The sequence below is a fragment of the Delphinus delphis genome, chromosome 1, assembly GCF_949987515.2.
Source record: "Delphinus delphis chromosome 1, mDelDel1.2, whole genome shotgun sequence".
Taxonomy (NCBI): Eukaryota; Metazoa; Chordata; class Mammalia; order Artiodactyla; family Delphinidae; genus Delphinus; species Delphinus delphis.
This window is the reverse complement of record NC_082683.1, coordinates 55,951,278-55,979,263: the sequence shown is the minus strand read 5'-3', so window position 1 is coordinate 55,979,263 and position 27,986 is coordinate 55,951,278. Positions and strand designations below refer to the sequence as shown.

Below are 27,986 nucleotides of genomic sequence, written 5' to 3'. Positions count from 1 at the left end.
GGTTTGGGACTTTCATCCAGGTCTTTTTACTACTCGAGACTAGGTTTAAAAATAAAAGACTATCTGTTCCTATTCCTCTTGTCACTATGTAGCTCATCTCTAAATGGGAACACAGGGCTCCAATAGGAGGCCCCTATTCATACTGATGTGTATCTCGTCTTCTTTCTTCTTCTTTGTTCTTGGGGGCTTTAACCTAGGACATCTATAATCTCATTAACCCTGACAAATGATTTATCTTCAAACAATCTGTTTAAACTTGAAGCCATAGCTCAAATTATTAATTTCTGAGTTGATTTTCATGAAGCTCAGATTTAGAGAGACTGATTCACAGCTTGTGTTGCAATTTTAGGCCTTTAAATGAAATACTCAAAATTCCAGATTTATCCTAAGTTTAAAAGTCCAAACCTATATTTCAGCTCCTCTCTCCCTTAAAATTTTTTTTTTACAGAATCTCTGCAAAGAAATGGAGAATATCTAACCAAACTGAAGTACAAAATATTCTAAAATTTCATCTAAATGGTAATTTTCATAAAGACCCAATAATATACAGTAATACATACAGTGAAATGAACTTTTGAAAGTGAAAATCAGAGCCCTAGCACACTGACAGTAAATATGATCTAAATTTATATATACCAATAGGCCAGACTGCACCACTTCAACCTGCTCTATGAAAAGAAAGTCCCTTGGAATTTCCGTTTCTGAAATGTTTTTGTTTGTTTTGGTAACTGAAGCTGCACCAGAATGGTATCAGTGATCTCAGGTTTAAGGTGCTGTCACAAAATTCCTTTAACTCAGACCTGCAGCACTACGGTGGTCCTGGGATGTCTGAATTCACTACAGAGCACACAGAGCATGGCAAAACCTTGGGCTGACTGGAACATTTATCAGTTTCTCTTCCCTGTTGTTCTGGGTCCCACACCACAGGAGAATGGGAGGATGTCATATCTCAGAGGACTTGCTGAGTGTTTAATCTCTAATTATATGCAGAATGGGGCAAAATGTAATTTTCTATCTATGTATATTCTGTGAGCAGTATTAAAAATAATGGTCAATTTTACTAAAATTTCAATACATGTAATAATTCTGTTTCTGAAACTATAAATCACTGAAAAATCATTGAAAAAAATTTTTTCTCTTTGTATAGAATTATTCAGCGAGTTGATATGGGTCCTCTACCTTTCTCTTGTAAGAGAGTCACTGGTTGAGTGTGTGAGATCCTGAGATACCTCAACAATACTTGTGTCATGAAACAGCTTTATTGATTTCTAGTTGGCAAATGATCATGAAAGGTGTGAAAAAATATCTATCAGTTGGGGTCTGAACAGCTCATTTCATATGGTCACAACTGGAATAGAGAAAGGGGGAGGATTTTGTTTATGGTAATAGTAAATCAGTGGAATCCTCTCTCAGTCTAAGTATGAAACTAGTGATGTTTAACAACTCATAGGAATATTTTTGAGGACTGAAGTATTTATTTTGACGATACCGATAATCTTGAAATTCTTATTGCCATTGAGCAACTATCTCTGCAGGTTTCTTAATTTAGTGTGCTGTTCAATATGCTGTCTGGGTTTTCTTGCCGTACCAAGAACTGAAATAAACAATAAAGTCTCTAAAGGCAAAGACAACATCTGTGTAATTCTCACTTAATTTTCATCCAGTGTTATATTTCTACTTAATAAATTTTATTTGATTACAAGTCAGTTTTTTTTAATGGATGATAATGTAAGGTATGGGTTAAAAACATAATCACTAGCATTCAAAAGATCCGGGTTTATATATGGATTCCACTAACTCTGTGACCTTGGGCAAATTACTTAATCTTCTAATCTTTAAAAGGAATGTAATAGTAGTACATGTCTCATACAATTATTTCAATAATTAATTGAGCTAAAGTATGGAAAATATTAGCACAGTGGTTGATTTATATACAGGAAGAATGCTCAGTGAGGAAAAAAACAATGTACATGCAAGTGGGAATGGGGAAGATGATTCCAGAGTGATACACAGTAACATTTAGCAGTCTAACTGTAGCAGAAAGTGAGCATTTCAACATCTTTTATAGAGAAGAGGTGAAGCAGACATTATGTTTTCACAAGGGCTTGTGTTCTCATCAAAATACTTGTTGTGGGTATCACCATTCTAACAGGTAGTTTCATTCTATGGTACAGATCTTAGATTTGATACATAAACATTTGTTTCTTGTATATCTTCACAAGTATATCCCCTAGACCAGGGCTAAATCATCTATCTGCAACATTCAGTTGAGTGCCTACCACAGAGTAAGTACTCAGGGAAAGTATGTTAAATCGAAACATCTTCAAATCACACAGTCTAGTAGCACAAAATACAAATACATTGCACACTTTTAAAATGCACAAGGATGCCTATTAGGTATAATTGTGTGTATGTGTAAATTAGTGCACAGAAAAGACAACTCAAGGTAAAATAACCACATCCTTGAAAATACAGTTACATTTCACAAGTGTTAGTGTGAAGTGTTCTTTCAGATGTGAGTGTAATTCAGATGACTAGCTGTTTCCACATGGGTTCAATGTTCAAAGAAAATAGTACTGTTGGGTTTACGGCTAGCTAGACACAAGCCACTGGAGACCTTCCCAAGGTGCTGATTAATCATTATAAGAGTCGGTCTACACTGCTAGGCTCTTGAAGGCTTTCTCACATTTTTTGTCTATATTACTGAGTGAGGACAAACAGATACCATTAGTTTTGAAACAATCATTTTCAAATTTGCCTCTGACAGTTTTCTTTTCTCTCCCCTAACCAACACTATAGTGGAATATATTACCCTTCATATGACTCATTACATCATAAATCTGAGATGTGTCTGGAATGAAATTAGACAGTTAGGTCACACATCTTGTTTTCTACTATTTTCTGAGTCCGAGTAGAACAAGTCTGAAATTGAGGTATGTAAGATACAAAAGTCTTCTGATCAGAAGTTCCTAAATTGAAGTTATTTTCTACAAGGTGTGAGCAACTGTCCTGGAGGATTCTGATGTCGGTGAATAAACAGTGGGATGGGAATGGGGACAACACTCTTGACTCATCAGTCAAAAGCACATCACTCTCTCTCTTTTTGATTGAAGTGACTCCTAAATAATAGACAGACCTTTCGTCATGATTTTCTTCAGGGAAATTTCCCTCGAGTTTCAAAAGTTCATCCAATCCTCCTGAGAATGGAAGGTGTGGTGAAATTATATTGGGATGCTGATCTGATAATATAAAAAATGCCTGGGTTTCTATCTCCCATGAGTTATTAGAGAAAGAATCCTTAGGTAGAGAATTGTTGCTAGAGAAGCATTTGCTGACTGCGCTATTTACAAGCCTTTGCTCTTCCTCAGTTTCACCTGATTTAGAGTTGCTGAGCAGGGTGGCATATTTAACAGAGGGTTGTCTCCTACTTTCCTCCTCACAGGTTATCTCTGTGCTCTCAACCTCAGAGAAGTGAGCACTGTTGCATTGGTCACTAATACAAATAGAACCCTTTTCAAGATCCCGAGTCATCAAAAGTAGAGAGACTGTAGTTGGTGGTACCATCTCATCTTTATTTTTCCATGATGTATCAACACTGATATCTTCTGAAATGGTTTCAGGCTCCAAAAGAAGAGGACCAAATGTCACTGATTCTGTATGCTTGATAAAAAGATGCTCAAATGTTTCTGGCTAAAAGAAAAGACATATTTTAATACTCAATTGTGTTCATTTTTTTTCTTTTTGCTTCACTGTGATATCAGGGAAGAAATAGAAGTGTGAAAGGTTAATACTAAAGGATATAAGTCAAGCACAAATTAACTGGTTTTGGTCTGAAATAAACAGATCAAAAATCATAAAGGAGAGGCAGTATAAGATAGTGTTTAAAAGTGGGATGAGACAGACGTGAGTCATTCTGTTTCTATGACCACGGACAAGTACATCAACCTCTCTGCCTTTCAGTTTCCTCATCTGTAAAATTGTGTTCAATATTTACTTCATGGTGTTGTGCAAGGAATAAATTAGATAGTGTCTGAAAGTGCTTAGCTCTCAATAAAGATTGGTTACTGTAATTAGAAAGTGCTATCTTCAGAAGAATTCCTAATATTTTATAGCAAATTACACTTCCATGAACTAGAAAATTTAACCCAAGTTTAAAAAGTAAATTGATATAAAATTGAATGAGCAAAACAACTTGTCTAAAGATAGCTAAAATAAGTACTCCATGACATAAGATATGATATGAAGGTAAACTATATGTGGCCTTATCTGCCTTACATCATACTAAAAATCTGTTTATGACTATCAGAAAGTAAGAACTAAGAATATCTATTTGTGAAAACAATGAAGGTGAAAGAGATGATCATAGCCTTTTAAATTACCATTCCTTATAAATAACTTCATATAAAAATACAAACTATAGGACATGTGGAATGAAGACAAAGATGCAAAACAAATGCACATCATATTTTTTATAAGAACAGTGGTTACATCACAACAAAAAATTCTGCCAAGCAGCTACAAGCGAGAATCTGTGCATAAAAAAAGCTCAACTCATACAATGTAAACACGTTGAAAAAATAAATGCAAAATAAAAAATACTGTAGACACATCACATTAAAAAATTAACACAATTAAATGAAGTGCTATAGAAAATGTGCTCAAGTTTTGTTACACATATAATTAAACTTTTGAATTTTACAATTTTTAAACTAATAGAATGAATTCAGATTTATTGCTTGAAATAATATAACCAACTATTCTTCATAATGGCAAATATATTCCATATAAAAACACAACTCATTTAACATAGTTTTGAACTCTTAAATGAAATATATTGGTGATTATAGCCATAAAGGAATAAATATATGAAACACCAAATATAATGGAATAGACTTATACAGATATTAAAATACTGCATAATAACAAATACTATATTAACACAACCTTTTCTCTTATTCTATGAACATAGTATGTGAAGAGAAAACTGCTCCTGTGCCTATTTTCTTTCTGACAGAAATCTATTAGATTTATAATTTCCTTCAAATATTTTCTTGCTTATTTTGTGTTTCTTAAGGTTATGACTACATATGTATAGAATTTCTTAAAATTTAAAGTAACCTAGAAATTAAGATCTCCAAATAAAGGAATGTCATGCTATCAACATGAAAACAAAAAATACAAATAGCACATAGCATATAGTCAAACTCACAGCTGTTCTTCAAATGACGTGTTTGGCATATTTCATGCCCTCTAAAACTTCATAATTGGTAACTAATTATTATGTCAAATAATTTACATGTCTTCAAATGCATTTGATGAAAGATTTCACTAATAATTAAGAAATCACATATCCATATATTATTAAAGTATATTTTATAAATGGGTCACAAACATTTATTAAAAGTATGCTTATTAAAAAACCATTTCAATCACCATATGCATCTAACTTTTCAAGATTTTAGAACAGTCTGGAAGCATATTGAATATGTATTCAGCTGGTAAGAATTAAAGAATATCCTTTCATATTTTCACACTTCAATTTTACATTACAATGATGTCTATTAAAAGTCAGTGAAGGGGGAAAGGACACATTCTTCCTGATTTTGGGGGTTTTTTTTTTAGATTCAAATCAAACTATGAATGAAATCTAAATGTAAGTAATATATATGTAGCCTAAATCTGAGTTATTTGGGTTCATCAAACAGAGGCTTTGGTTTATTCTGAATGTGAGCAATATACCACACAAGTTAAATTCATAGAAATAGCAGGTGGTCTTTTTTTCAGGTAGAAAAGTCCTATGTTTGCCTTGGACTAGTTCTAAAAACTCCAGAGAGTCTCCTTTTTTGCATCACTGCCCACTTACCTGACTGCCAGAAGCTTTGGGTGGTTCAGTGCAAATAAATTAAATTTAGTAAAGAATTTCATGAGGAGGTTGAATTGGAGGCTGATGTGTTTTCTGATCTGGTCAGTCTGACCTGGATATGTCAGGTCATCCTGGTACAAACTGTAACTTCTACTGGCCTTTGACCAGAACAAACTGTCTTTCTTTGAACTGAAATGGAAGTTAGCACTTAAGCCATTTTTAAGGCTATTGAAAATGAAAATTCCCATATTGATCAAAGTTAGATATACATAAAAACTATCAATATAAGACATTCAAAAGAATACCCAAATGGGTCAGTTTATAGGCTGAAGTGTCTAAAAGAATATAAAATGGAAAATTTTGGACATAAAATATGAACTAAATATTTTGACTGCATTCTATATTTAGAGCCATTGTATTTGCAAAGCTATGTGTCAGAAGTTGCAGTTTTCACCTAGTCACAGCATAGTCTACTATATATTTGATGATGTCTAATAAATCTGTGGTAAGAGCAACAGTCATAATTCTTTAATGTTTTATGACCAAATGACAAATCAAAAGCTAGATATCATAAATATTACTTGTTAAACTTTAGATGACTTGAAAAGTAATCATACATCCAAACTGAATTAGACTCAGACGTATACCTTGACCCCAAATTTACCCATCTATTTTAAGTTCTAAATCAACATAATCCACCATATTTTAGTTCTCAATAGTTCCACCAAAATTTTTTAGATTGTCTCCCCTTCTTCAAAATGTAAAAATCTTCTAATACTCTATAGAATGTTGGGAAGTTGGTAGATTGGGTTCATCTGTAGTGATCATGATTAGACTTCAAAGAATGTCCATTCTCTGTTCAGATAAAATAAAACAAAATAAGAAAGAAAAATAAAAAAATCACTCAGAAAGCAAAAGATAAAAGATTTCAAAAAGATGTTCTGTCAAGCATGAGTTCTGGATTATAAATTCTTGTGTTATACTACAGTAATGCATGTTTTTAGGAAAAGATAAAATTCTGAATTAAGGTGGCCTCTTGCGTTTTCTTAATGCATGCCCTAATATCACACTCTAAGGACAGCCTTAATGATCCCAGAAAAGGAAAAACTATAGAGGAATAACAGAATAAGTAGAATGAGGAAAAACAAAGAGCTGGAAAAATAAAAAGGAAGTAGAGGAACAGCACTATTAAAGAGTTTGGAAGAAGAAAGAGTAAAAGAGTGTATCTCTGAAAACAAATATTTAAACATTAAAAGAAAGAAGAGTTGAAATAGTGAAGAAGAATAGAATGACAGAATCATTATCATGATTTTTTAAATCTAGAGAAATGTTCTAAGAAATCATCTGGTCCACATTTCTCCCTTTTTATAGACAAAGCAATCAAGGCTTAAAGTTGCACAGCTAATTATAGCAGAGTGAGGCCCCTGACTTTTTTTCTACTCCAACAAGCTTTCTATAATACAATGGAAGATGAAAAGATATTCCAAACACAAGTAGGGAGGAGAACATGTTGTTTTGCTTTTTCTATTTGTTGTCATAGATTTGAGCTGATTAAATTCATCCTCTCTTCTGGTTCCTTATAACCCAAGGGCATATATATAGATATTAAGAAGAACAAGAAAATAGAGAAAACTGAAGTCATATTTTAGGGAAGTGAAATATATACTTCTAAGCGCAGTCATGTGCCCTTCTAGAAAGAACTTCTTACTCAAAGCTGCACCAGCTCTTCTACACTTCTGTAAAGCCATTCTAGCAATTTCAGGGATGCTCTGCCTCAGATCCATGAGAATGGTGTTCTGGGAGCTTGTGGGTTGCTGAGCTTCTTATTTGGAGAGCTAGAACAGGCTGAGGAATCTAGGATGGTCTTTGAACCACAAAAAAAATATCCATTTGTTTTTAGATTTAACACTCTAAAGTAGGGTGTTAAGTGGAGTACACTCTTATGGAAATAGTCATAAATGTAGACAACAAAGGAGCAGGGATAGACTCCCCCCACCTCAAATATAGATGGCTTGGATTTAGAGGAAGAAAGTAATATTTTAGGCAAAAATGCTAAAGAAAAAGGTAAAACAAAAACAAATTGGCTACAGTCTTTTAAACACTGTGAAATATGAATTAGAAGAAAAGCAAGGTTATTGACTCACTGCAATACATTTTCCTACCACAAGAATTCAACCTTTGTTTAAAATTTTTATTTTTATCCTCTTTAAAAACTTTTTAAGAGATTCTGATTTTTTCATTTATTTTATTGAAGTATAATTGATTTACAATGTTCTTAAAGATTCTGATTTCTAAAGTATCATGAGAAATGGTGTAGAGAAGTATTCTGGCTCAAGCTGGCAGTTTGAGCATATATATTTCTCTCTTATCTCTGTAGAGACTCTGTTAGGATGAAAGTACATGAATAAATCAAATATATACCCACAACAAAGAAGATAGTCTGAGAAGGTTAAGAGGTTATGAGATTTTGAATTTCTAAAAGATGGAAAACCGAAGGAGATGAACAAAGGAAGCTGCAGAGCAGAATATCTCCAGAGTGGGCTATAGCTGAAAAAGACAGTTTGCCCTGTTGAATACAGTGGAGATGGGAGGGAGGGCAGTGGGAGGGGGGGGGGGTGAAAAAATGGAAGGTAAAAACACAGGAAGAAATGAGACCTTTGGCTGAAAACTGGAAACTCTGCATATGAATGGGGCTCTTCTAACTCTACTGCACAGGGAAGAGCCACACCCAAATTGAGGTTTTATTCTCAAAAGTAATTAAGAAATTATCTGGGGAGGAGACCTTCAAGATAGCAGAAGAGTAAGATGTGGAGATCACCTTCCTCCCCACAAATACATCAGAAATACATCTACATGTGGAACAACTCCTACAGAACACCTATTGAACGCTGGCAGAAGACCTCAGACTTCCCAAAAGGCAAGAAACTCCCCACGTACCGGGATAGGGCAAAACAAAAAAGAAAAAAGCAGACAAAAGGATAGGGATGGGACCTGCACCAGTGGGAGGGAGCTGTGAAGGGGGAAAGTTTTCCACACACTAGAAGCCCCTTCACTGGCGGAGACGGGGGCGGGGGGGGGGGGGGAGGGGGGCGGGGGGAAGCTTCAGAGCCATGGAGGAGAGCGCAGCAACAGGGATGCAGAGGGCAAAGCGGAGAGATTCCCGCACAGAGGATCGGTGCCGACCAGCACTCACCAGCCCGAGAGGCTTGTCTGCTCACCCGCCAGGGCGGATGGGGGCTGGAAGGTTAGGCTCTGGCTTCGGAGGTCGGATCCCAGGGAAAGGACTGGGGTTGGCGGCGTGAACACAGCCTGAAGGGGGCTAGTGCGCCACAGCTAGCTGGGAGGAAGTACAGGAAAAAGTCTGGACCTGCCGAAGAGGCAAGAGACAATAGTTTCAGGGTGCACGAGGAGAGGGGATTCAGAGGACCGCCTAAACGAGCTCCAGAGACGGGCTCGAGCTGCGGCTATCAGCGCAGACCCCAGAGACGGGCATGAGATGATAAGGCTGCTGCTGCAGCCACCAAGAAGCCTGTGTGCAAGCACAGGTCACTATCCACACCTCCCCTCCGGGGAGCCTGTGCAGCTGCTACTGCCAGGGTCCCGTGATCCAGTCACAACTTCCCCGGCAGAACACACGGCACGCCTCAGGCTAGGGCAATGTTATGTCAGTCTCTGCGGCCGCAGGCTTGCCCGCATTCCGTACCTCTCCCTCCCCTAATCCTGAGTGAGCCAGAGCCCTCGAATCAGCTGCTCCTTCAACCCCGTCCTGTCTGAGCGAAGAACACACGCCCTCAGGCGACCTACATGCAGAGGCGAGGCCAAATCTAAAGCTGAGCCCATGGGTGCTGTGCAAACAAAAAACAGAAAGGGAAATCTCTCCCCAGCCTCAGGAGTAGTGGATTCAATCTCCACAATCAACTTGATGTACCCTGCATCTGTGGAATACCTGAATAGACAATGAATCACTCCAAAATTGAGGCAGTGGACTTTGGGAGCAACTGTAGATTTGGGGTTTGCTTTCTGCATCTAATGTGTTTCTGGTTTTATATTTAACTTGGTGTAGTATTTCGCATTTATTATCATTGGTAGATTTCTTTATTGATTTGGTTGCTCTCTCCCTCCTTTTTTTTAAATATAGTTTATATATATTTTTTCCTTTTTCTCTGTTTGTGACTGTGTATGTGTATGCTTCTTTGTGTGATTTTGTCTGTATATCTTTGCTTTTACCATTTGTCCTAGTGTTCGGCCCGTTTTTGGTTTTTTTTTTTTTTTTAAGTATAGATTTTAGCACTTGTTATAATTGGTGGATTGGTTTTTTGGTTTGGTTGCTCTCTTCTCTTTTTTTTTTCTCTTTTTTAAATTACTTTTTAATTTTTTTATTTTAATAATTATTTTTTATTTTAATAACTTTATTTTCTTTCTTTTTTTCTTCCTTTTCTTCTGAGCCATGAGGCTGACAGGGTCTTGGTGCTCTGGCCGGGGGACAGGCCTGTGCCTCTGAGGTGGGAGAGACGAGCTCAGGACATGGGTCCACCAGAGACCTCCTGGCTCCACGTAATATCAAATGGCGAAAGCTCTCCCAGAGATCTCTATCTAAACGTTAAGACCCAGCCCCACTCAACGACCAGCAAGCTACAGTGCTGGACACCATATGCCAAACACCTAGCAAGACAGGAACACAATCCCACCCATTATCAGAGAGGCTGCCTAAAATAATAATAAGGTCACAGACACCCCAAAACACACCACTAGACATGGAACTGCCCACCAGAAAGACAAGATACAGCCTCATCCACCAGAACACAGGCACTAGTCCCCTCCACCAGGAAGCCTACACAACCCACTGAACCAGCCTTAGCCACTGGGGGCAGACACCAAAAACAACGGGAACTACAAACCTGCAGCCTGTGAAAAGGAGATGCCAAACACAGTAAGTAAAGCAAAATGAGAAGACAGAGAAATACACAGCAGATGAAGGAGCAACGTAAAAACCCACCAGACCAAACAAATGTAGAGGAAATAGGTAGTCTACCTGAAAAATAATTCAGAGTAATGATAGTAAAGATGAACCAAAATCTTGGAAATAGAATAGAGAAAATACAAGAAACATTTAACAAGGACCTAGAAGAACTAAAGAGCAAACAAACAATGATGAACAACACAAAAAATGAAAATAAAATTCTCTAGAAGGAATCAATAGCAGAATAACTGAGGCAAAAGAACGGATAAGTGACCTGGAAGATAAAATAGTGGAAATAGCTACTGCAGAGCAGAATAAAGAAAACAGAATGAAAAGAATTGAGGACAGTCTTAGAGACCTCTGGGACAACATTAAATGCACCAATATTCAAATTATAGGGGTGCCAGAAGAAGAAGAGAAAAAGAAAGGGACTGAGAAAATATTTGAAGAGATTATAGTTGAAAACTTCCCTAATATGGGAAAGGAAATAGTTAATCCTGTACAGGAAGCACAGCAAGTCGCATACAGGATAAATGCAAGGAGAAAAACACCAAGACACTTATTAATCAAACTTCAAAAATTAAATACAAAGAAAAATATTAAAAGCAGCAAGGGAAAAACAACAAATAACATACAAGGGAATCCCCATAAGGCTAACAACTGAAATTTCAGCAGAAACTCTGCAAGCCAGAAGGGAGTGGTAGGACATATTTAAAATGATGAAAGGGAAAAACCTACAACCAAGATTACTCTACCCAGCAAGGATCTCATTCAGATACAGCAGAGAAATTAAAACCTTTACAGACAAGCAAAAGCTAAGAGAATTCAGCACCACCAAACCAGCTTTACAACAAATGCTAAAGGAACTTCTCTGGGCAGGAAACACAAGAGAAGGAAAAGACCTACAAAAACAAACCCCAAACAATTAATAAAATGGTAATAGGAACATACATATTGATAATTACCTTAAATGTAAATGGATTAAATGCTCCCACCAAAAGACACAGACTGGCTGAATAGATACAGAAACAGGACCCATATATATGCTGTCTAAAAGAGACCCACTGCAGGCCTAAGGACACATACAGACTGAAAGTGAGGGGATGGAAAAAGATATTCCATGCAAATGGAAATCAAAAGAAAGCTGGAGTAGCAATTCGCATATCAAAAACATAGACTTTAAAAGAAAGACTATTACAAGAGACAAAGAAGGACACCACATAACGATCAAGGGATCGATCCAAGAAGAAGATATAACAATTGTAAATATTTATGCACCCAACATAGGAGCACCTCAATACATAAGGCAAATACTAACAGCCATAAAAGGGGAAATCGACAGTAACACATTCATAGTAGGGGACTTTAACACCCCACTTTCACCCATGGACACATCATCCAAAATGAAAATAAATAAGGAAACATGAGCTTTAAATGATACATTAAACAAGATGGACTTAATTGATATTTATAGGACATTCCATCCCAAAACAACAGAATACACTTTCTTCTCAAGCGCTCATGGAACATTCTCCAGGATAGATGATATTTGGGTCATAAATCAAGCCTTGGTAAATTTAAGAAAATTGAAATCATATCAAGTATCTTTTCCAACCACAATGCTATGAGACTAGATATCAATTACAGGAAAAAAATCCATACAAAATACAAAAACATGGAGGCTAAACAATACACTACTAAATAACCAAGAGATCACTGAAGAAATCAAAGAGAAAATCAAAAAATACCTAGAAACAGATGACAATGAAAACAGGATGACCCAAAACCTATGTGATGCAGCAAAAACAGTTCTAACAGGGAAGTTTGTAGCAATACAACCCTACCTCAAGAAACAACAAACATCTCAAATAAACAACCTAACCCTACACCTAAGAGAAAGAAGAACAAAACACCCCCAAAGTTAGCAGAAGGAAAGAAATCATCATAAAGATCAGATCTGAAATAAATGATAAAGAAATGAAGGAAACGACAGCAAAGATCAATGAAACTAAAACCTGGTTCTTTGAGAAGATAAACAAAATTGATAAACCATTAGCCAGACGCATCGAGAAAAAAAGGGAGAAGACTCAAGTCAACAGAATTAGAAATGAAAAAGGAGAAATAACAACCAACACTGCAGAAACACAAAGGATTATGAGAGATTACTACAAGCAACTATATGCCAATAAAATGGACAACCTGGAAGAAATGGACAAATTCTTAGAAAAGCACAACCTTCCGAGACTGAATCAGGAAGGAAGAAATCAAAAACATAAACAGACCAATCACAAGCACTGAAATTGAGATTGTGATTAAAAATCTTCCAACAAACAAAAGCCCAGGACCAGATGGCTTCACAGGCGAATTCTATCAAACATTTAGAGAAGAGCCAACACTAATCCTTCTCAAATTCTTCCGAAATAGAGCAGAGGGAGGAACAATCCAAAACTCATTCGACAAGGCCACCATCACCCTGATACCAAAACCAGACAAAGATGTCACAAAGAAAGAAAACTACAGGCCAATATCACTGTTGAACATAGATGCAAAATCCTCAACAAAATACTAGTAAAGAGAATCCAACAGCACATTAAAAGGATCATACACCATGATCAAGTGGGGTTTATCCAAGGAATGCAAGGATTCTTCAATATATGCAAATCAATCAATGCGATAAACCATATTAACAAATTGAAGGAGAAAAACCATATGATCATCTCAATAGATGCAGAGAAAGCTTTCGACAAAATTCAACACCCATTTATAATAAAAACTCTCCAGAAAGTAGGCATGCAGGGAACTTACCTCAACATAATAAAGGCCATATATGACAAACCCACAGCCAACATCGTTCTCAACGGTGAAAAACTGAAACCATTTCCTCTAAGATTAGGAACAAGACAAGGCTGTCCACTGTCACCACTATTATTCAACATAGTTTTGGAAGTTTTAGCTACAGTAATCAGACAAGAAAAAGAAATAAAGGAATCCAAATCGGAAAAGAAGAAGTAAAACAGTCACTGTTTGCAGATAACATGATACTATACATAGAGAATCCTAAAGATGCTATCAGAAAACTACTAAAGCTAATCAGTGAATTTGGTAAAGTAGCAGGATACAAAATTAATGCACAGAAATCTCTGGCATTCCTATACACTAATTATGAAAAATCTGAAACAGAAATTAAGCAAACACTCACATTTACCATTGCTACAAAAAGAACAAAATACCTAGGAATAAACTTACCTAAGGAGACAAAAGACCAGTATGTAGAAAACTCTAAGACACTGATGAAAGAAATTAAAGATGATACAAACAGATGGAGAGATATACCATGTTCTTGGATGGGAAGAATCAACATTGTGAAAATGACTCTACTAACCAAAGCAATCTACAGATTCAATGCATTCCTTATCAAACTACCAATGGCATTTTTCAATGAACTAGAACAAAAAATTTCACAGTTTGTTTGGAAACACAAAAGACCCCGAATAGCAAAGCAATCTTGAGAAAGAAAAACGGAGCTGGAGGAATCAGGCTCCCTGACTTCAGACTGTACTACAAAGCTACAGTAATCAAGACAGTATGGTACTGACACAAAAACATAAAGATAGATCAATGGAACAGGATAGAAAGCCCATAGATAAACCCACGCACATATGGTCACCTTATCTTTGATAAAGGAGGCAGGAATGTACAGTGGAGAAAGGACAGCCTCTTCAATAAGTGGTGCTGGGAAAACTGGACAGCTACATGTAAAAGAATGAAATTAGAACACTCTCTAACACCATACACAAAATCAACACAAAATGGATTAAAGACCTAAATGTAAGGCCAGACACTATCAAACTCTTAGAGGAAAACACAGGCAGAACACTCTATGACATAAATCATAGCAAGATCCTTTTTGACCCACCTCCTAGTGTAATGGAAATAGAAACAAAAAAACCCAAATGGGACCTAATGAAACTTAAAAGCTTTCACACAGCAAAGCACACCATAAACAAGAGCAAAAGACAACCCTCAGAATGGGAGAAAAGGAGCTACAGAGATGGGCACGAGCCGCGGCTAAAACCATGGACCACAGAGACGGGTGGGAGACGCTAAGGCTGCTGCTGCCGCCACCAAGGGGCCTGTGTGCAAGCACAGGTCACTATCCACACCCCTCTTCAGGGGAGCCAGTGCAGCCCGCCACTGCCAGGTTCCCGGGATCCAAGGACAACTTCCCCGGGAGAACGCATGGCGGGACTCAGGCTGGTGCAACGTCATGCCGGCCTCTGCCGCCACAGGCTCGCCCATCACTCCGTGCCCCTCCCTTCCCCCTGGCCTGAGTGAGCCAGAGCCCCGAATCAGTGGCTCCTTTAACCCCGTCCTGTCTGAACAAAAACAGACGCCCTCCAGCGACCTACACACAGAGGCGGGGCCAAATCCAAAGCTGAGCCCCTGGGAGCTGTGAGAACAAAGAAGAGAAAGGGAAATATCTCCCAGCAGCCTCAGAAGCAGCGGATTAAAGCTCCACAATCAACTTGATGTACCCTGCATCTGTGGAATACATGAATAGACAACGAGTCATTCCAAATTGAGGAGGTGGGCTTCGAGAGCAAGATCTATGATATTTTCCCCTTTTCCTCTTATTATGAGTGTGTATGTGTATGCTTCTGTGTGAGATTTTGTCTGTATAGCTTTGCTTCCACCATTTGTCCTAGGGTTATATCCATCTGTTTTTTTTGTTTGTTTTTTCTTAATTTATTTTTTCTTAATAATTAATTTTAATAACTTTAATTTTACTTTATCTTCTTTCTTTCTCTCTCTGTCTCTCTCTTTCCTTCCTTCCCTCCAGGAGGTGGACTTTGAGAGCAAGATTTATGATTTTTTTCCCCTTTTTCTTTTTGTGAGTGTGTATGTATATGCTTCTCTGTGAGATTTTGTCTGTATAGCTTTGATTCCACCATTTGTCCTAAGGTTCTATCTGTCCGTTTTTTTATTTTTATTTTTTTTACTAATTATTTTTTAATTTAATAACTTTATTATATTTTACTTTATTTTATTTTACTTTATCTTATTTCTCTTTTTCCTTCCTTCCTCCTTCCTTCCCCCCTTCCTTCCCTCCTTCCTTCCTTTCTCCCACCATCCTTCCCTCCCTCCTTTCTTTCTTTCTTTCCTTTTTTCTTTCTTCCTTTCTTTTTTCCCTCCTTCTTTCCTTCCCTCCTTCCTTCCCTCCTTTCTTTCTTTCTTCCTACTTCTACTAATTCTTTCTCTCTACTTTTTCTCCCTTTTATTCTGAGCTGTGTGGATGAAAGGCTCTTGGTGCTGCAGCCAGGAGTCAGTGCTGTGCCTCTGAGGCGGGAGAGCCAACTTCAGGACACTGGTGAAAAAGAGACCTCCCAGCTCCACATAATATCAAAAGGCAAAAATCTCCCAGAGATCTCTATCTCAACACCAGCACCCAGCTTCACTCAATGACCAGCAAGCTACAGTGCTGGACACCATATGCCAAACAACCAGCAAAACAGGAACACAACCCCACCCATTAGCAGAGAGGCTGCCTAAAATCATAATAAGTCCACAGACAACCCAAAACACACCACCAGACATGGACCTACCCACCAGAGAGACAAGATCCAGACTCATCCACCAGAACACAGGCACTAGTCCCCTCCACCAGGAAGCCTACACAACCCACTGAACCAACCTTAGCCACTGGGGGCAGACACCAAAAACAACAGGAACTACGAACCTGCAGCCTGCAAAAAGGAGACCCCAAACACAGTAAGATAAGCAAAATGAGAAGACAGAAAAACACACAGCAGATGAAGGAGCAAGATAAAAACCCACCAGATCTAACACATGAAGAGGAAATAGGCAGTCTACCTGAAAAAGAATTCAGAATAATGATACTAAGATGATCCAAAATCTTGGAAATAGAATAGACAAAATACAAGAAACATTTAACAAGGACCTAGAAGAACTAAAGAGCAAACAAACAATGATGAAAAACAGAATAAATGAAATGAAAAATACTCTAGATGGGATCAATAGCAGAATAACTGAGGCACAAGAACGGATAAGTGACCTGGAAGATAAAATAGTGGAAATAACTACTGCAGAGCAGAATAAAGAAAAAAGAATGAAAAGAACTGAGGACAGTCTCAGAGACCTCTGGGACAACATTAAACACACGAACATTCAAATTATAGGGGTTCCAGAAGAAGAAGAGAAAAAGAAAGGAACTGAGAAAATATTTGAAGAGATTATAGTTGAAAACTTCCCTAATCTGGGAAAGGAAATAGTTAATCAAGTTCAGGAAGCACAGAGAATCCCATACAGGATAAATCCAAGGAGAAATGCACCAAGACACATACTAATCAAACTGTCAAAAATTAAATACAAAGAAAGCATATTAAAAGCAGCAAGGGAAAAACAACAAATAACACACAAGGGAATCCCCATAAGGTTAACAGCTGATCTCTCAGCAGAAACTCTGCAAGCCAGAAGGGAGTGGTGGGACATACTGAAAGTGATGAAGGAGAAAAACCTGCAACCAAGATTACTCTACCCAGCAAGGATCTCATCTCATCTCAATTTGATAGAGAAATTAAAAACTTTACAGACAAGCAAAAGCTGAGAGAGTTCAGCACCACCAAACCAGCTTTACAACAAATGCTAAAGGAACTACTCTAGGCAAGAAACACAAGAGAAGGAAAAGACCTACAGTAACAAACTCAAAACAATTTAGAAAATGGGAATAGGAACATACATATCGATAATTACCTTAAATGTAAATGGACTAAATGCTCCCACCAAAAGACACAGATTGGCTGAATGGATACAAAAACAAGACCCATATATATGCTGTCTACAAGAGACCCACTTCAGAACTAAGGACACATACAGACTGAAAGTAAGGGGATGGAAAAAGATATTCCATGCAAATGGAAACCAAAAGAAAGCTGGAGTAGCAATTCTCATATCAGACAAAACATACTTTAAAATAAAGACTATTAGAAGAGACAAAGAAGGACACTACATAATGATCAAGGGATCGATCCAAGAAGAAGATATAACAATTGTAAATATTTATGCACCCAACATAGGAGCACCTCAATACATAAGGCAAATACTAACAGCCATAAAAGGGGAAATTGACAATAACACATTCATAGTAGGGGACTTTAACACCCCACTTTCACCAATGGACAGATCATCCAAAATGAAAATAAATAAGGAAACATGAGCTTTAAATGATACATTAAACAAGATGGACTTAATTGATATTTATAGGACATTCCATCCCAAAACAACAGAATACACTTTCTTCTCAAGTGCTCATGGAACATTCTCCAGGATAGATGATATCTTGGGTCACAAATCAAGCCTTGGCAAAAATAAGAAAACTTAAATTGTATCAAGTATCTTTTCTGACCACAACACCATAAGACTAGATATCAATTACAGGTAAAGATGTGTTAGAAATACAAACACATGGAGGCTAAACAATACACTACTTAAAAACGAAGTGATCACTGCAGAAATCAAAGAGGAAATAAAAAAATACCTAGAAACAAATGACAATGGAGACACAACGACCCAAAACCTATGGGATGCAGCAAAAGCAGTTCTAAGAGGGAAGTTTATAGCAATACAAGCCCACCTTAAGAAACAGGAAACATCTCGAATAAACAACCTAACCTTGCACCTAAAGCAATTAGAGAAAGAACAAAAAACCCCCAAAGTTAGCAGAAGGAAAGAAATCATAAAAATCAGATCAGAAATAAATGAAAAAGAAATGAAGGAAACAATAGCAAAGATCAATAAAACTAAAAGCTGGTTCTTTGAGAAGATAAACAAAATAGATAAACCATTAGCCAGACTCATCAAGAAAAAAAGGGAGAAGACTCAAATCAATACAATTAGAAATGGAAAAGGAGAAGTAACAACTGACACTGCAGAAATACAAAAGATCATAAGAGATTACTACAAGCAACTCTATGCCAATAAAATGGACAACTGGGAAGATATGGACAAATTCTTAGAAATGCACAACCTGCCAAGACTGAATCAGGAAGAAATAAAAAATATGAACAGACCAATCACAAGCACTGAAATTGAAACTGTGATTAAAAATATTCCAACAAACAAAAACCCAGGACTAGATGGCTTCACAGGCAAATTCTATCAAACATTTAGAGAAGAGCTAACACCTATCCTTCTCAAACTCTTCCAAAATATAGCAGAGGGAATAACACTCCCAAATTCATTCTACGAGGCCACCATCACCTTGATACCAAAACCAGACAAGAATGTCACAAAGAAAGAAAACTACAGGCCAATATCACTGATGAACATAGATGCAAAAATCCTCAACAAAATATTAGCAAACAGAATCCAACAGCACATTAAAAGGATCATACACCATGATCAAGTGGGGTTTATGCCAGCAATGCAAGGATTCTTCAATATACACAAATCAATCAATGCGATAAACCATATTAACAAATTGAAGGAGAAAAACCATATGATCATCTCAATAGATGTAGAGAAAGCTTTTGACAAAATTCAACACGCATTTATGATAAAAACCCTCCAGAAAGTAGGCATAGAGGGAACTTTCCTCAACATAATAAAGGCCATATATGACAAACCCACAGCCAACATCATCTTCAATGGTGAAAAACTGAAAGCATTTCCACTAAGATCAGTAACAAGACAAGGTTGCCCACTTTCACCACTCTTATTCAATATAGTTTTGGAAGTTTTAGCCACAGCAATCAGAGAAGAAAAGGAAATAAAAGGAATCCAAATTGGAAAAGAAGAAGTAAAGCTGTCACTGTTTGCAGATAACATGATACTATACATAGAGAATCCTAAAGATGTTACCAGAAAATTACTAGAGCTAATCAATGAATCTGGTAAAGTTGCAGGATACAAAATTAATGCTCAGAAATCTCTTGCATTCCTATATACTAATGATGAAAAATCTGAAAGTGAAAACAAGAAAAGACTCCCATTTACCACTGCAACAAAAAGAATAAAATATCTAGGAATAAAACTACCTAAGGAGACAAAAGACTTGTGTGCAGAAAATTATAAGACACTGATGAAAGAAATTAAAGCTGATACAAATAGATGGAGAGATATACCATGTTCTTGGATGGGAAGAATCAACATTGTGAAAATGACTCTACTACCCAAAGCAATCTACAGATTCAATGCAGTCCCTATCAAACTACCACTGGTATTTTTCAATGAACTAGAACAAAAAATTTCACAATTTGTATGGAAACACAAAAGACCCCGAATAGCCAAAGCAATCTTGAGAAAGAAAAATGGAGCTGGAGGAATCAGGCTCCCTGACTTCAGACTATACTACAAAGCTACAGTAATCAAGACAATATGGTACTGGCACAAAAACAGAAAGATAGATCAATGGAACAGGATAGAAATTCCAGAGATAAACCCATGCACATATGGTCACCTTATCTTTGATAAAGGAGGCAGGAATGTACAGTGGAGAAAGGACAGCCTCTTTAATAACTGGTGCCTGGAAAACTGGACAGGTACATGTAAAAGTATGAGATTAGATCACTCCCTAACACTGTACACAAAAATAAGCTGAAAATGGATTCAAGACCTAAATGTAAGGCCAGAAACGATCAAACTCTTAGAAGAAAACATAGGCAGAACACTCTATGACAAATCACAGCAAGATCCTTTTTGACCAACCTCCTAGAGAAATGGAAATAAAAACAAAAACCAATGGGACCTAATGAAACTTCAAAGCTTTTGCACAGCAAAGGAAACCATAAATAAGACCAAAAGACAACCCTCAGAATGGGAGAAAATATTTGCAAATGAAGCAACTGACAAAGGATTAATTTCCAAAATTTACAAGCAGCTCATGCAGCTCAATATCAAAAAAACAAACAACCCAATCCAAAACTGGGCAGAAGACCTAAATAGACATTTCTGCAAAGAAGATATACAGACTGCCAACAAACACATGAAAGAATGCTCAACATTACTAATCATTAGGGAAATGCAAATCAAAACTACAATGAGATATCATCTCACACCAGTCAGAATGGCCATCATCAAAAAATCTGCAAACAATAAATACTGGAGAGGGTGTGGAGAAAATGGAACACTCCTGCACTGCTGGTGGGAATGTGAATTGGTACAGCCACTATGGAGAACAGTATGGAGGTTCCTTAAAAAACTACAAATAGAACTACCATATGACCCAGCAATCCCACTACTGGGCATATAACCTGCGAAAACCATAATTCAAAAAGAGTCATGTACCACAATGTTCATTGCAGCTCTATTCACAATAGCCAGGACATGGAAGCAACCTAAGTGTCCATTTACAGATGAATGGATAAAGAAGATGTGGCACATATATACAATGGAATATTACTCATCCATAAAAAGAAACAAAATTGATTTATTTGTAGTGAAGTGGACGGACCTATAGTCTGTCATATACAGTGAAGTAAGTCAGAAAGAGATAAACAAATACCGTATGCTAACAATATATATGGAATTAAATAAAAAATAAATAAGGTTCTGAAGAACCTAGGGGCAGGACAAGCATAACGACCCAGATGTAGAGAATGGACTTGAGGACACAGGGAGGGGGAAGGATAAGCTGGGACAAAGTCAGAGATTGGCATGGACATATATACACTACGAAATGTAAAATAGACAGTGAGTGGGAGGCGGCCGCATGGCACAGCGAGATCACCTTGGTGCTTTGTGACTGCCTGGAGGGGTGGGATAGGGAGAGTTGGGGGGAGACACATGAAGGGGGAGATATGGGGATGTGTGTGTATGTATAGCTGATTCACTTTGCTGTAAGGCAGAAACTAGAACACCATTTTAAAACAATTATACTCCAATAAAGATGTTAAATAAATAAATACAAAAAAAAAAAAAGGACATTATCTGGGGAGGAATCTAGCAGCTGTGAGGTACTGGTGTCTATGACCATATCTCTCCTCATCTAGCCAGAGCCCTGTCCACCCATTTAGGCCAACAATCCCTGCTTATGTGCATCATGCTTTCCCAGTCAGCCTGTCTATTATTTTATTCTTAAACATGAAAGAAAAACAAAGGGTTTCTAGATATATGGGGAAATTGTGAGATTAAAAAAAAATAAAGCCAAGATAAATAGGAGGAGAACATGATCCTAGCAGAAACAGAGAATTCAGGGAATAAAAGAAAAGAGAATTTCTAAAACAAACAATGATCCTCTAAATTTGTATTTCTAGAAAGACTTAAGAAAATATTGCATGCATAAAACCAGAACAGAATACAATGAAAATGAATATTTGGAAATTTACAAATATAAATAGCAAATAAATGTTTAATAGAAGCACTGAAAAAACAGGGTACGGCAAGGTCTCAAACGTAAAACAAACATATTAGTGAAGTGATAAGAAATATAGAAGATCTATGCAGAGGGTTCAACATCCATCTAATACGGATTCTAGAAAGAGATCCAAAAAAATAAGAGGAGAGGAAGTTATCAAAGAAATAATATAATTGCTTAGAGTTGACAGGAGACATGGAATCAAAAGTGTCTTCAAATGAGGACAAAGTTACATGAAAAAGAACCCCCCTAAATAGATTTAGACCTATCTCTAAAATTTTAGAACATCAATAATGGGGAGGATATTTTAAAAGTCAGAAATCTGCAAGTAACCAGTGAGGAGTAAAAATCAGAATGGCATCTGACTTCTCAGAAGTGATACTGATGCTAAATGATAAGGCAGGAATTGTCTCAAAGTTTTATTGGAAATAAATTTCCAATAAAGTTTTATTGGAAATTGATATTCCACCAAACGATCAAGCGAGGAATGCACAATAAAAAGAATTTCAGGCATGCACAGATTCCGACTTACACAATATTTCCTGGCAGGTCATATAAGGAATTAGTTAATCAATAAGGAGGAAGGGAAAAATATCTAGAAAACAGTATCCGTTAGAAACCAGTTAAGGGAAAATTCAGAGTGATGGTTTGCAGCAATTTTAGAAAAGGCCTAATCCAGATTGCAGCAGGAGGATAAAGGGTTTCCTAGACAGGGTGCCCTGGGAACAGGTCTCAGTGAAGAAGCTTATATAATAGCAGCACACAGAAGGTTAAAAAAATTTTTTTTTAAAAGAAGCAATTAGAAACTCCAGAAAAAGCAAAACAAACACAAAACAAAACATAAAAACTAAAAATGAAGCCAAGTAAAATTTGGCACAATTTAAATCAACAGGGTGGAATGTTTCTAAAATTTTTTTGAAAAACATTCTCCTGTGACACTGGAACCACCAAAAAGTGTGGTAATATAATCACATATTACTTGCTTCTGCAAGGAACAATACTTACATACTCATAAAAATGCAAATGCAGTTTACTGGGTTTTTTTATTTTTTAAAATGAACCCATAGACAAATTATAGCACAGAACATATCAACCCTGACTTAAGTAAAAGTGTAAAGTTACAGTTGACAGAGATTGGGAAGTGGAGGGAGAAATGGAGGGAAGGGTAAGAGTGCTAATGTCTTTATTTTATTAAAAAGAAAAAATGGGGGAAGCGGAGCTCCAAGAAACAGTCTCTATTTCGTTGAACAAGAAATGGAGTTTAAGAAGATTCTTCTGAGGTTGCAGAGTGATTACTGAAGGAACTGAAAAAAGTGACAAACTATATATGGTAGGAGCATGGGGAAAGAAGGGGAGAAAAAGTATATGTATAAGTAAATCCTCATTATAGCCAGAGATCAGTAAATAATGTCTACATTTCATAATGCCATAAGCATATTATTTTTAGAAATATAAAGGTGACCTGCCAGAAAAATTAAAAGCAAACCAGTTTAAAGTAATGGCACTTGGGAAGCAAGACTAAAGGTAGAGAAGGGTGCAGAAGAGACTATACTGTCCAATAAATGTTTTTCCATACTATTTCACTATTAAACCATGCACACTAGGCATACCGTAATGCAAAATGATTTTTTAAAATAATGGGACATATCAAGGCGTATACTCCCAGAGAACAAAGAGACATATACAACCATGTGTCCTGTAGCATTGTTTATAATAAATAGAAAATAGTTTTCTATCCATCAGCAGGGGAATGGATATATGAATTGTGGTATATATTCATAGGATGAAATATTATGGATCAAATTATTAAACGAAATGAAATATATCAACATGAAGATATCTCAAAAAGAATGCTGAAAAAAAAAGAATGCTGAGAAAATAATAATTTTTGAATGATATGGGAGATTAATATTAACAATAACCAAATGTATTATTGTTCATTGGTCATGGATACATACATGCAGATGTAAGAAAAAAGGTGTTGTATAAAAGCATGAACTAGACAAATACATACTATATTCTTGAAAGTGCGTGCCCTAGGAAGGGAAGGAGAGACTAAAACTAGTAAGGGCAACAAGCAGGACAAACTTTATCTATAATTTTTATTAATAAAAATATATGAGGCAAATATGAGAAAATTTTAAGATATTGTGTTAGTACACAGACGTTTTTATATTACTCCATTTTATGTACTTATATTGTCTTAAAATAATTTTAAAGGGTAAAAGGAAACGGAACATACAAAAGAAAGAAAATCAAGGGGAAATTATGTGAGAGAATTTTCATCACATATGGTATCATCCTATACTGACGTTGTTTTAAACAAATGTGGGTTTTTTGGGAAATACCTCAGAATACTGGTTTTTTTCATCTTTGATTTGAATACTTACAGGTTTAGTATGGATTTTGATTTACTATAAAGGGAAGGAGAATGATAGCTTAAAAAGTGGAAGAAATTAATTAATTAATTTTAGGGGACATTTTAGAAATCAGGGTTTATTGTCTAGAAATTACAGGTATAGATAAAAATCAATGTTCAAAAAGATCCGAATTTGAAGAACAAATTAAGGGAAATAATTTATACAAAAATTATTACCTCCTTTTAAACAATACTGTATTTGAATTGTTTTTAAAAACAATGGGCTCCCATAGTCTGTTTGCTTTGCAATGCGTTGTGGGTTTTTGTGTTTCCTTTTGTTTTAGAATTGGAAATCTCAAATTTTGCTTATCCATTTCATCATTTGATGGCTATTTGGGTTGTTTCCATGTTTTGACCATTATGAACACTGTTGCTATGAACATTCATATACAAGCTTCTGTGTAGATATATGACTTCATTTCCATTGGATATATACCTAGCAGTGGATTGTTGGGTCATATGGTAATTCTATGTTTAACTGTTGGAGAACTGTCAGACTATTTTCCAAAAGCGCTGCACCATTTTCACATTCCCATCAGCAGTGTAGGAGAGTTACAGTTTCTCCACATTCTCACCAACACTTATTATCTGTCATTTTAATTATAGCCATCCTAGCTAGTGTAAAGTGCTACCTTGTGTTTTTGGTTTGCATTCCCCTAATCGCTAATGATGTTGAGCACATATATATTCATTTGTGCTTATGGCTATTGGTACATCTTCTTTGCAGAAATGTCTATTCAGCTCCTTTGCCAATTTTTTTGCGTGTTGATATGCGTAACATAAAATTTACCATTTCAACTATTTTTAAGTGTACAATTTAGGGGCATTAGTACATTAAGCAATACATTGTTAATATGGAATCTATGGCTAGGGTATCAATGTGAGTCCAATGGACCTGAGGTTAACCAAGATTTTCACACCTACAGGCTGGATGATCAAGACAAGCTACAGAACCACTCTGTGCCTCAGTTTTGTCATCAGAAAATATAAGGCTATTAGGTCTATGAGATAATTAAATAAAATAATATGAATATGAAAGTACGGAGCAGATAGTAAATTTGTCTTGTCCTCTTTAGAAATATAATGTGAATTATATTATATTATTTTTCCCTAAAAAAATATATTTTAGTTATTTAGGAGATTAAAGTAGAAGATGAAATTTTAAGAAGTTATTTAATTTTAGAAGATTAGATTTTTATCATTAGTAAAACCTTTGAAATTATATTCTTCTTTACTCTTCAAATATCCCCAAAACTGATTTATTCCTAATTGTGTACCTGTTAAACCCTAGTAATAAACTAAGCATCTTGAGGGCTAGTTATGCTTAAAGAATATCTTAACAAGATTATGAAGTCTAACACTGGCAAAAGTAAAAAAAAAAAAAAAAATCAGTCTTACAAATAAGGACATTCACACCTACTGTACTTAAAAAATTCTTCACACTTCCTCAGTTTACCAGAACCTGGGGAAATGTGATGATATTTCCGTCTATTGTATATGTCTGCCAGATGATCTGCTGTGGCATTACACTCCTCCTCAGGGAGCTCAGCGGGGTAGCGCATAGGCTAAAAACAGTCACTGACTGAACCTACATCCACCAAGTGGTTCCTTTGTGTCGGGCATTTTCTGGAAAAGGGAAAAGCCATTTGGTGCAGGTTCAAACTGCATTTTGCTTAGGTGGGCCTAATCATTTCCCTGCCCTGGTAAACACTTAGAAACCATTTTCCCGGTGGTTCATAGAGGAGATTTCAGAGCTTAACATATTGAAGACAGAGTGTTTGAGCTTCTCTGAAAGAGACAGTAAGATGGTTATTCCCTACATTTATATGTACTGACATGGTGAAGCTTTTAATTTTTTATTTAGATAGGTATTTAGATTTTTTAGACAAAACTCCTCTCACATTAAAAGATGAAAAAACCCCAATATTTAAGAAAAATAATCTCCTTACTCTTTGTCTTTTAATCTCCCTGCTTTCAGCTTGCAAATGTGCTAAGGTACTTCCTACCGCAGGGCTTTGTATTCACCAGCGGACTTGCTGGGCTCTACCCTCCACCACAAATCTTAGTTAATGACTGCTCATTTTCCAGATCTCAGCTCACCCCCATCCCACGCACGACACTCAGCACACTGGGCCCTTTCTTTCACAACACGTAGTTTATCATTATTAGTGTCTGTAATATTATCATAATATATATTACATATAACATATATAATGTATATTATTTGTTATTTCAGTTATAAATTGATTAATGCTTATCTTCCCCATAGACTGCACACTCCAAGAGTTCCTGTTTTCTGACCATTTTAACCCTAAGGCCTAGCATAGTGACTGGCATAGGATAACTATTCAATAAATACCCCTTGAATGAATGGATGGAATGAAGTAATGAATTTTAAAATAAAACATTTTAGAGAGAGAAAAGAAAAGTTCTTCCTATTCTGCTTTTAACCAAGTCACTCCTCTATGACCTCACTGTCTTACTGCCTAGATGGTAAGGAAAATCTCTTACAAATTGTTTTCCCAGAGCCTAGCAACATCCTAGAATTACATGTAAATACTTATTCTCATTTTGTGCTTGCTGAATGAATGACAAACAAATACATATGGCTGAAATATCACTATCACTACAATAAACGTCACTGTAAGAATTCATAACGGAAGAGAAAGAAGAGGAATAAATACTTTACTAATTGAAAAAACCATCAGCTCTGCTTTAATGAAAGGAGACTCCGTGTCTTACAGTGAGTAAGGGCATAGCTGAGAAGTGTATGGGTGTGGGGCTGGTTAGGTTCAGGCTAAGTGAAGTTTCTATAACGAGAATGACCATATGTAAAACTACACTGCTACCATGTCTGAAGATATGGCACTGTCTCTTCCACTGAAAGATTACAATTTAAATGTCTGCATTATTTTGCCCACATTATTACATATCTGTTCACTAATTCATTCATCGGTAAACTGTAGAGCAGTGTTTTCTAACCGCAAATCATATCTGTTAGTATGTGAATGAATGTAGAGGGTTGTAACCAGTATTTTTGAAATGAAACAGAATTTTGAAAACAGAGGGTGTTGCAAATAGTAAAACTGTTTTGAGCATCTTTTGTTTCAGTTTTGCATATTATCTACATCTACTCATTTACTAGGTTGCAAGGTAAAGCATTTTTCTCACTGTGGGTCATGGTCAAAAAAAAAAAAAAAAATCGAAAGCCAGAGAGAACACTTACTAATAGAACAGGCTCCAAAGTCAGACAAATTAGAAAACTAAGCCAGACTCTAAAACAAGTTACCTAACCATTATAAGCTTTAGGTTTTTTCTTCTATAAAATGGAGATTAAAATACTTATCCCACAGGGTAACTGAAAGAATAACAT

The 27,986-nt window shown here is 36.3% G+C and overlaps 1 protein-coding gene across 9 annotated transcripts in view; it reads right to left on the bottom strand.

The window, feature by feature from the left end:
* Nucleotides 1–2,855: 2,855 nt before the first annotated feature.
* Nucleotides 2,856–27,986, bottom strand: part of LEPR (leptin receptor) — a 100,542-nt gene continuing 75,411 nt past the window's right edge. For all 9 annotated transcript variants that reach the window (XM_060023335.1, XM_060023367.1, XM_060023353.1 and 6 more), the window contains one exon: nt 2,856–3,690. In XM_060023335.1, coding sequence (XP_059879318.1) covers nt 2,863–3,690 — 828 coding nt within the window. In that variant the 3' untranslated portion in view covers nt 2,856–2,862. The remainder of the gene's footprint in view (nt 3,691–27,986) is intronic.